General features: G+C 28.3%; 1 protein-coding gene across 1 annotated transcript; it reads left to right on the top strand.

The window, feature by feature from the left end:
* The first annotated feature begins 302 nt into the window (after positions 1-302).
* LOC136085187 (sex-determining region Y protein-like) lies at positions 303-939 on the top strand. Its single transcript, XM_065806476.1, has 3 exons — positions 303-327; positions 461-655; positions 716-939. The coding sequence occupies exons 1-3, from the start codon at positions 303-305 to the stop codon at positions 937-939; spliced, it is 444 nt and encodes a 147-aa protein (XP_065662548.1).
* The last annotated feature ends 11498 nt before the right edge of the window (positions 940-12437 follow it).

Below are 12437 nucleotides of genomic sequence, written 5' to 3' on the forward strand. Positions count from 1 at the left end.
GGTTTTTTAAAAATATCTTTTGTAACTGAAGTTTTTTTATTCTGGTCTTAAACAATATGGTCCACTAGTTTTAAAAATAGCAGGGGTGTCCATTTCTCCCCACTCTTCCCTACCAGTATTCTAGAAATAGAATAAGCAAATGAAGGTAAATACAATCTGGTGGATTGTGCACTGTTGCTCTTATAAAATCAGTCAAAGTAATATTAAGTGTTACAGAGATTTTAATCAATGCCAGTGGGTTTTTGGCTAAATAAAAAAAGTTAAAATAGCATGCAATATAACTTCTGCTCCATTTTAACTATATGCGATCTTATAATAACAACACATGTATAACTTTTTGAAGGAGAAGTATTTTCTTTTAAAAAAAATTCTCAACAGAAATTCAAAGAAGACTTTTTTTCTTTGTTTCGTTAAAAGAACCTTCTTTAAGATGATCCACTATAATTCAAAAAATTTGAAGATCTATCATTTGAAGATTATTCATTTGAAAATCAATCATTTGAAGATCATTCATTTGAAGATCATTTATTTGAAGATCATTCATTTGAAGATCATTCGTTTGAAGATCATTCATTTGAAGATCGTTCATTTGAAGATCATTCTTTTGAAGATCATTCATTTGAAGATCAATCATTTGAAGATCGTTCATTTGAAGGTCATTCATTTGAAGATCTATCATTTAAAGATCATTCATTTGAAGATTAATCATTTGAAGATCAATCATTTGAAGATCAATCATTTAAAGATCAATCATTTGAAGATCATTCATTTGAAGATCAATCATTTGAAGATCAATCATTTGAAGATCAATCATTTAAAGATCAATTATTTGAAGATCATTTATTTGAAGATCAACCATTTGAAGATCATTCATTTGAAGATCAATCATTTGAAGATCAATCATTTGAAGATCGTTCATTACATAAAAATATAAAATAAACTACAAAAAATACTATTTTTCAACAAATACTAGTTTAATTAGCTGACATTAGCAATCATATAGCTTATATTTCTTATAGTTTTTTTTATTAGTTTTTTCTGTTCATTTACATTTTCTGATATATACATATATATATGTGTGTGTGTGTGTGTGTGTGTGTGTGTGTCCATATATATATATATATATATATATATATATATATATATATATATATATATATATATATATATATATATTATATATATATATATATATATATATATATATATATATATATATATATATATATGTATATATATATATATATATATATATATATATATACATTTACAGTGCTGGATAATGAATTAGAAATTTGCACAATTTCTTTCTATTTCAGCAAGTAAATACCAAATAGCCCCCAAAAATGTATTAATATGTTAATAATGACAAAACCAAGTGCATAGGTTTTGAAATTCAAATAAATATCTATGCAACACGTCATTTCTTTTGTTTACGTGACGTTTTGTTTACTTAATGACGGTTTGAATACTATATATAGTTTCATGAATTTTGTAAATATAAGTATAGTACGAAGTGTGTTTGATGAGTGAACGGTATGATGTTAATGGTATGCAACCTTTGTTTGTGTAAATGTATGATACAGTTTTATTGTTTCTTTAGATTATTGTTATTAGTTTAGTTTTATTGTAATAATTGTAAGTTAATTGATACAATGGGAAAAGTTTCCGATATCAGCCCTGGTAAAAAACGTGAAATTAAAGCTTATCTCTAGTGTTCTTCAATCAAAAGTAAGGATATTGCAACAAAACTAGGGATTTCACCAGCCTCTGTCAGTAGAATTAAACAAAGACTTGAATTTGATGATAATTATTCTGAGTTCGAATAGGAAAAATTGTAAACGAATGAGGAAGACGACAGCTCGTGATGATCGTCATCTCATATCATATGTAAGATTAGTCGCAAATCATCCTCTGCCGAGCTGACAAGGCAATGGCAACTCTATGATGTCAACGTCGGTAGTAAAACAACAAGGAGGAGGCTTGTGGAACAAGGATACTTGGTCTACAGACCAACACTGAAGCCTTTTCTGAACAATGCCATGAAGAAGAAACACAATGAATGGGCTGTGAAGTATAGAGATTGGACAGCTGAAGATTGGCCTGGGATAAGTATTAAGCTTTCATATTTCCTGATGTATTTTATTTCTCTTACTGTACATTTTACTAATTTATCTACATGTACATGTATTAAGTATGAATATTTATTGGTTTGGGTTAAATAAAAACTGAATAGCAAAATGATTAAATAAATTTTTTGTTTTGTTTGTTAAGGTCTGCTCTAAGGACGAGTCGTCGATCGAAACCATACTGGAAAGAGTGCCCTTTGTTCGTAGTCGTTGCACTAAACGTGATTTACCGGCCTGTACAGTTTCAAAAGTGAAACATGCTGACAAAGATATGGTGTGGAGTTGCATATCCGTGTTCGGCACAGGACGGCTTCATATTGTCGAAGATACTATGAGACAAGATCAATACAGAAACATCATCCAAGATCAACTTTATCCAAAAATAAGGGAATGGTTTGGACAAGGGAGAGGAATTATATTTATGCAGGGCGGCACTCCATGTCATACTGCAAAATCAGTGATGACGTTTCTTCATGCTTTTGGTATGGTTGTTTTGGACTAGCCGGGGAACAGTCCCGACCTCACATATTGAGGGATTATGGAACGAACTAAAGCGTGAAGTTTTAAAGATGCCCTCCACTAACAAACGTAATCTAATAGAACGTTTGATACAAGTATGGCACCATGACGAACGTCTCAAACGACTTGCTGCCGAATTTATTCGGGGTATGCTTTGACGCCTTGCTCAGGTCATCAAGAACAAAGGGAGATCAATTCAATATTAAAGACTGTTTGATGGTAAACACTAATCATATACTAACTAATTATCACATATGTACATGTAGTTATATACCCTACATACTTTTGTGCAAGTATTGCTGTTATTTTGCAATAAATTTACTATTTAAAACGTAATTTTGTTCAAAAATTAAAAATTTCTAATTCATTGTCCAGCACTGTGTGTGTATATATATATATATATATATATATATATATATATATATATATATATATATATATATATATATATATATATATATATATATATATATAGACACAAAAATACCACAACTACTTTTAAATTACATTATTTGCATCTTATCTAAGCAAAAAGTGGCAATAGCAGATTTCAATCGTTTAGCATAATCTTCATGTTCAATTCTTCGATTGTATTGAGACCAACTTGGTTTGAAGGCACTATGAAATGCTTCTCCAGTCTATTCAGCATATGATCCCAGAGAACAACAATTAAACTTCACAAATGGGAGAATATGACAGACAACTATATGGACTTTCCAGGTAGTAAGCGACCGGGGTTGATATTTGACCTGGGCCGGGGCCGGGGCCGGGTTTGTGACCGGGGCTGCATTACTATTGATATTCCTTATAAATATATTATTGTTATTTAAAATTCATGATAAATTTTATATAAGGTATATATATCATCTCATCGTCATCATCATCAACATCATTATCATCATCATAATCATCATCATCATAATATCATCATCATCATCATCATCATCATCATCATAATATCATCATTAAGCATACAGTTGATGATAATGATTAAGATGATTATGATGATGATGATGATGACAATGATCCTCATTATCATCTTAATCATTGACATCATTATCATCTTCTCTGATACACACTATAAATATAATTACTACTCTCGTACTCTCTCTAAGATCATTGCTTCTTTTCCTATCTTTTAAAGACACCATATATCCATTTGATCTACTTTGTTCTTTCCAGATGAAAGAACAAACGAGCCAGCAACCTGGATATTCTAGAAAAGTCAGTGGCCATCATGTAATAAATTGATTATTTGAAATTTTTAAACAAAGTTAATAATTTGAAGAAATATTTAAAAATTGCTAACAATCAGGGTGTTTAAAATATCCTAAAATAAATTTCATAAGAGAAATTTATTATAAAATTGCATTTACATTTAAAATGTAAGTAACTTTTTAATTGTAATTTGAATCATTAGAGTTACATAGTTGAGCTATTTAAGTATTTAAATGTAAAGAAATTGATAAATACTAGAAAATAATTGAATTTATTTTTGTTAAAACTATTTAAAAAATTTTAAATTATAAAATTTAATAAAATAGTTAAACTAATTTGGTAACATTTTAATTAATGATTTAATTGCATTTAATAACTGTGTATGACTTTTTATGTCAGATTTTTCAAATGTTTGGCATTATATAAAAATTGGCATTTACATGTCAAGAAAAAAAGCTTTTAAAATTAGTATTTTAAAACTTTTGTTCAACAGGAAGTCAATTTTTCTAATTTCCTTATTTTTGACTAGTAAAAACAGAGTATTCATTAAAAATAAGTCATTTGTCTGTGAAAATTTCCAATATTAGTAGTTTAATACTGTTGTTATAGCAACATAAATAAAATGTGTCTGGTTTACTTTTTTATTGGCTGGTATAAAAAGAGAAACTTTTATCATCCATATACTATTGTAGTCATTTGCAAAATGCTTAAGGTTTGTTAAATTTATAGATTTTTTTTTTAAACCTACTGTTTTTATTATTATTATTTTATAATTTATATATCTAGCAATACCTCTATACTTCTTTTCTTCAATAAATTTAATCTTTATTTATTAAAGTTATTAACAAAAATAATAATAGTAGTAATTTTAGTTATAAAAAAACGAAAGTAATTAATTAACTATGAAATCTTTGTCATATGTCTTAGTCATTTTTTATTATTTTATTAATTAGTTTTTCTTTTTAATTAATAAAATATCTTGTTTTTATATTAAGCTATGATAAAACTTATTTCTTATAAATATCATATATTTAAATTCAATATAATTCAATTCAATTTAGTTTAGATAATGGCTAAAAGAGAAGTGTCAACAGTATGGAGTTATTTAAATGTTGCCCATGGGCGTCCAGAGGTTGCTGAATGTAACATATGCAGTGTTGAAATTAAAAGAGGAGCGACTGGTGCTCCTTCTAAAAAAATTTCAACAAAATCATTATGGACTCATTTGCAGTCAAAACACAAAGATGAGCACTCTTCTGCAAGTGAATCAAAAACTTTCAAAAACTTCAGAAACTGAAAAAAATAAAAATAAAAAGCAGCATAAAGAAGAAAAAAAAGTTTATGTTTTAAACAAAAAAAAAGTTTATGTTTTAAACAAAAAGGTTGACACCAAACAGGTAACTCTTAAAGACTCCTTAGAAGGGCATTTAAAATGGAGATATGATAATCCTGACCAAGTTAAAGGAGAGCAATTGTTGATATATTGGCTTTGTGATGCCTTAAAACCATATAAAACAGTCTCAAATGACCAGTTCCTAAAATTTATAAACCATCTGTCAAAAAAATTTAAAGTACAATCAGAAAAAAATATTCGAATAAAGCTGGCTCCAAACATCAATTTAATCTAATTTTACAAAAAATTGTTTTTTAAATATTTATTTTAATTTCATTTCAAAAGTATTCAATTCAACTTCTTCACTTTTTTTCAACTTGGAAATTAAATAATTTTTAGATAATTTTTTGTCTAACTTAAGATTAAGAAAGCTGGTTAAAAAGTTGCGAAAACCAAAGGCAAAAGCAATATTTACCAAGTACCAGAGCCAAGCATCAGTCCTACCTAATGTCATGATACTTGATTGTGAAACAAGATGGGGGAGTACATTTTTAATGTTGGCTCGTGTAATGCAACAAAAACAAGCTATAAAACTTGCGGAAGATGGCATTGAGTTAGAAATTTTCTCGGAATCGAAGGTAATTGATTAAGATTAAAAAAAAATTGTTTTATAGTTTTTATTTGCATTAATTTTAGTCTCATTTATTTAGTCAACTCCGAATAATTGGGATTTTGTTCCTAAAGTTTTATCAATGCTTGGTCCAATAGATAATGCTAGCAAAGTATCAGAAAGTGAAACTGCCCTAATTTTAGATATCATCCCTTTGACCGAAAAACTGAAGATGGAGCTTAATATTATAACTCAAGGAGGAATTGGAACCATGAAATAAGAAATGGAACAAATAGCACACTTAGTGTGCTATTTGTTCCATTTCTTATTTCATGGAACAAATATGGAACAATTAGCACACTAAGTATAGTATTTTTTTTTCTATAAATAAATTAGTAATTATTATAAGATTTAAAGAAACTTTGAACTTACAAAAAATATAAATGTTAGGATTTTATAACATTACTTTGAGTTGGATACTTGATTGAGTTATGATTTTTTATTAATTTATCTTGAGGGAAAAGACAATTGTTCAAGTTATCCAAATAACGAAGAAAATAAACTATTGGCAGTAGCTACATTACTTGATCCTAGATACAAAACTGCAGGTTTTCAAAACAAATTTTATTCTGAAAAAGCACATGAAAGGTTGTTGTACCTTACGATTAGTTAGCTAAGTAAAACTGATATTCAAGCATAATCGACAACTAGTAATATTATTCTAGAATCAACTACCGAACAGGTACATATATATAAAATCTATTAAACGTGTTGAATAATTACAAACATCATAATCAAATATAAAATAAATGAAGTTTAGTTTAATATAAGTTTAAAAAAAATTTGTAAATATCTTTTTTTTAAATGATTAAGGAGTACATAGTGAACAAGAAACTGAACACATTTCAAATAGTTTTAAAAAAACATTTTATCTGAACGCGACCTGCTAAAAGCTTGAGCTTCAAAAGTATTCAAAAATGAAGCGAATATTTCAGAAGATCCATTAATAGATATTTCAGAAGATCCATTATTATATTGGAGTCTCATGAAAAGCGAGTTGCCAACGCTAGCAAACTTGGCAAAAGTATATTTATGTTCACCCTAAAGCTCAACAACAAGTGAGAGGGAGTTCAAGGTTTCAAAGTTAATACAAAAAGATTGCATCAGACTTACACAGAATGTTGAAACACTTCTTTTTTTTAGATACCATTTATGGGCTCTTTCTTATTCAACATATTTATGTGATACCCCTGAAGACTTTACACCACCTAATTCAAAATACTATGATGTCTGGGACACGGAATCATCAGAATCAGAGGAAGAAACTTAAATTATTATAATATTTCTTAATTCTTATTTGTCATTATAAATATTTATGAATTATATTATATTTGTATATATTATTTTTGTGATTTTTTCTTATATTTTCTTAAACTTTCATAACAAATTTTAACTTGAACAAAATAAAAAAAAACAGCAACAACAACAACAACAACAACAACAAAAATTCAGCCCCGGCAAGTAACCCCTGCAAACTGTGTTTGTTTAGCCGGGGCCGTGTTTGCAAAAACTTTTGTTTTTAGCCGGGGCCCCGGTCACTTACTATTACCTGGAAACCTTCAGATCTGTATTTAAATGTATCTTTGCATACTGCTGTAGGTCACAAAACGACACTTTAAACTCTTCAATAACTGAAGAAGCATTGCTGCCTAATTCGTATCCAAAGGTGCACTCTTTAACCTTTGCAAACTTTCTGAGACAATGAACAATAAGCAATAAATTAGTTTGAGATGCTAACACATTTCTCTCTAAAATATCTACCTTTTCCAAAAGTTTATTGGAATTGTTTCCATCAAAGTCTATCCCATGATAATCTCGAAGTAAGATATAATGTTCTTTGAGCCAATTTTTAAAATGAGACCAATAATCTAAAAGTAGCCTACCAAGTAATGTCACAATCCCCATAAGAAGATGTAACTCTGGCGGAGGGAATAAGTGATTAATTTCATCTTCAGCATTTTTATCTAAATAAACGAGTCGAGGACTAATAACATTTTAAAAATCTTTCACCTCTAACCGCTTTGCCCCATTTTCAACAAATAAGTTGTGCCAATGATCAAAAGAACCTAATGTTTTTGGAGTACCACTTTCTAGGGAACATTCACCTTCACACCACAAGCAGGCATATTTACCTGAATGAGAAGACAAACCAAAGATGCTGTTAGCACATTTTGAGTCAAATGCAAGGTGATATGTAACATTATTCAGATTTAATCTACTCAAGATTTTCTGCAAATTTCCATTGTCTTCACAAACATCTTCAACAATAGCAAGAATAAAACACATTTTAACTCCACTGTCAGTGTAAATCTTATTTTTATTGGTTTTTTCAAAGACATATACAATTACTTTAAGAAATCCTCGACCTCCATCAATTAATATGCGTACCATACTGGAGAGAGGATCCAATTCTTTTTCCATTAAAATACTAAGAATAAATTCAGAAGTGTCATGAATAAATACTACATGTCTTGTTACAATTTCATCATTCCAAATAAAGTTATCTTGTTCTATTTTATATTTAGATTCAATTTCTTCTTGTAATGATGTCATCATACTAATTACATTATTCTCAACAACAGTAGATGGTCCCAGATTCTTACGGAGATTTGATATCAGTTTTTTTGTTTTATTTTTTGTCAATTCCAGAAGTTAATTCCATCACTGTTTGAAATGATATCTGATTAGAAAACTTTCTAGAAAATTTATTGTCTTTAGTTCCAACAGTTAAAGTTATTGGATTTCCACCTTAAAAATAAAGTATTATTAATTATATGTATCTTTAACCTACCCCTGCTTTGAATTTACAATGCAAACATTTTGAAAAAGTTGTTAGCAACCTATACAATTGCTTAGTTAAAAGCCTCATATCTACTGAGTGTTTTATATGTGCATTTAAGTTTTATCTGAACATATAAAACCTTTTTAATAACTGAAAAATGAAAATAAAAACTTACACACCTGTAGATATTTCAAATGACTGGCCTCTCTCAATGCCTTTTCGTTCCATCTTGTTTTTTATTATGCCTGAAGCAACTTGCTCACATGATGTGGAATCAAGAGTTTCTGCTAAATTAATTAAATTCAAAACAACCTGACTAAAACAACAGTTATTATGACATCCTGAAGAATAAAATTTATTCTTAAATTAATATACAGCTAAAGGTTTTTTATTGAAGTTTATAAATGAATATTTGATAACTTTTAGTTTACTTATCAAGTAATTTATTATTTAATTTTTAACCTCTTGCAAGGAGAGTAAAGCAGCAGCTGCACATATTTTTTTCAGAGATTCAATATCTTTTATATTAACATGAGATGATTGTATAATATCACTAAGCTCAGTACTACGTCTAACTCTTGGTCTGTCAACCTAATTCAAAAATAGTCCTTTATAAAAAATCTATATCTTTATATGCATTAATCATTTAACTTAAATAAGTTTAAAGTCATATACTTGAGAAACTTTACTTATCCAGTTTGAAAGATAAGTGTTTGATCCCTTTTCCAGCAAAAAGATGTTTCTTCTACCACTTGAACAAATTACATCTGGACAGACATTAAACTCTGCATTGTACTCAGGCCAAATATACTCCCTGATTTTATTTGCTACAAATGATCGTACTTTTACTAAAGATTTTGAATATTTACCTTTTTTTCCAAACAAACTGCACAAACAGACTGTTTTAAATCAGCCATCTTTGCAGTAGGATGTTTTTTACTTAAATCATTTCAAAAACATTAAAAAAAAAGAAGCCAAGAATGGTGGATTGCATTAATTTTAATTTACCCTGACGAGTGAATTATTTGTGAAGCATGATGTCCATTCACTTAATGTTGTTACTCGCAAGCAACAATACTCTTCACTGTTACTGCTGCGAGTAACAGTGAAGAGTATTGTTGCTTATAGTGAGAACCTCGTCATAAAAGCTTTTGTTAACTCAGACAGGTTCTTGCAGTCTCCACTAATGTTTAAATGGAGAGCTGAGTTATATTTATAACACTTTAATTTCTTATCTTTATTTTATTCTTTATTTTTTTATTTTTTTTCTTGGGTTTTGTTTATATTTAAGTGCGTTAGTCTTTGTTTTATTCTAATCCACTTTATTTTACCCATTGTGTATTTTTTACACTGGGCCTTGAGCATGTCAATAGAAAAAATTTAAAAAAATAAAAAAAATTTTGAGGTTTAATTTTGAGGTTTTTCTAATTTTTAAAACTTAAAATACTAACTCTTCTGATCGACTATAGATTTGTTCTGAATTGAAAAACACTTACACAAACTGCAATTACTTTAAAAAAAAAAAAATTAGAGGTGGGGAAAAGTTGAACCTGGCGGTCTTTATGGCTCACAGTGTCAAGCCAGCTTGAATATAGTTTACAAAAAAGTATAAAATAAACTACAACAAATACTATCGATCCCCCAGAACAATAGGGAAACAAGTCCAAAATTTCCAAAAATGAATTTATTTTGGCAATACATTAAAGACACTCATAACTTTCAGTTCCACACAGAACCAACTCTCCTTCGCCTATTACAGTTATCCCTATGGTTCTGGGGGATCGATATATATGTGTGTGTGTGTGTGTGTTATATATATATATGTTATATATATATAACACACACACACACACACACACACACACACACACACACACACACACACACACACACACACACATTTTTCTCAAGTATATGATTCTTTAAGTATAAGGAAAAAAGTGATTCTTACGCCAACACATACGTCACTTTTAATTACTTTTGACTTTCGTCCGACATTTGCGTGTTGTCAGAAAGTTAAAACCATTAATTTAATTACAAATCGTTTTTTAAAAAACCACAAAAACGCAAATTTAATTGACCAGAATGTTTTTAACAATATAAACCATGTTTTCATTTTTATTTTTTTAAATAAAATGTTTTTATTTTTATTTCATTTACTGTAAATCATGCGCGGTGTGTTGCTACATCGACTATCTTATAGCCTGACTCGCTAGGGAGTGCTGCTATATCGACTGACAAATAGCCTGACTCGCAACGGAGTGCTTCTACATCTACTATCTTTTAGCCTGACCCGCAAGGGAGTGCTGCTACATTGACTGAGGGTTTGGTTGGGGCAGGCAGTCTATCAATTAATAAAATAAAAAAATTCCGGTCTTGCATTTCAATTTTTACTTTTTATCAACAAAATATGGAAAAAACTTTCTGACAACATATAAGAGTTCTATATATATATGTGTATATATATATATATATATATATATATATATATATATATATATATATATATATATATATATTTATATATATACATATATATATATACATATATACATATATATATATATATTTATATATATATACATATATACATATATATATATATATATATATATATATATATATATATATATTTATACTAATGATTTATCATATAAACCTTGATAAATACCGTGCACTGAACGCAATGATTGTGTTGAGTGAGTTACTTAGAGCATATCATCAATTATAGATGATTTGCACTAAGTAACTCACCCACCTTTTATTGTTACCGATGCTCTACCAGTCGTAATTACCAAAAAAGGCCAATATTACAGATTTATCTTGTTTTATTCATAATTTGTTTTCTATGGAACAAAAAAATTATAAGCAAAATACTTCTTCCTGTGATTTGTAGTGATAAAAAAGTTTTTTTATTTCTAAAGCAAGTGTTTACAAATAGCATTAACAACAGCTTTAAAATCACAATGGTCTTAAACAAAAAAACAATATTAGAATAGCGAACATAATAATAAACTTTTTTTTTATAATATATATTTCATGTAATTAGTAATCACAAATTTTAATCTTGACGTATAACCTTTAACAAATTAATGCGTACAGTATCAATGGCCTTTAAAATATCCAGAAAATATTTTGCAAAAATATTCGTATTACAATTTCTCTTGCATTTATCTTAATTTAACATTTCTAATTTTTTGTATAGATAACCACTGAAAAAATTAAAAAACAAATTTATTGCAAAAATACATTTTTAAATTTTGTATTTACGGATAATTTTTTTTTGAAATCCCGAGCAACTTAGAGAAGAAAAAAATATCGGTAATCGTGGAAAAACATCTCAAGGATATTTAATCTTTGAGATCTTTTTCCGGAAAAAAAGATATCAAGGTTATTTAATCTCTGCAGGTTAAATAACCTTGTAAAACTCCACTTTACTAAGATCTTTTAAGATTTAAATACTTGTCATAAATAATAAAATAAGCTCCATGCTAATATTTACTTTAACCTATCAACTCGTATCTAGTTGTGTTTGTTTATTCGCATAAACTCAATATTTATATTTGTCCGAAAAAAAATCCATTAAAGGAAGCACGAAAAATAATATTGACGTAAAATAATAATAAAATATAATATAAAATAATATATAAAAGCACGTAAAATAATATTGACGATTTTGCAACACTGTTTAATAAAAATTACAAAAAAGAAATTACAATAATAGAAAACCCTGGCCGGAGCAAGACAGACTTGTCTTATCACCGAGCCCCGTTACAATGTTGTTTT

This window comes from Hydra vulgaris, chromosome 09 (genome assembly GCF_038396675.1).
Source record: "Hydra vulgaris chromosome 09, alternate assembly HydraT2T_AEP".
NCBI classification, from domain to species: Eukaryota; Metazoa; Cnidaria; class Hydrozoa; order Anthoathecata; family Hydridae; genus Hydra; species Hydra vulgaris.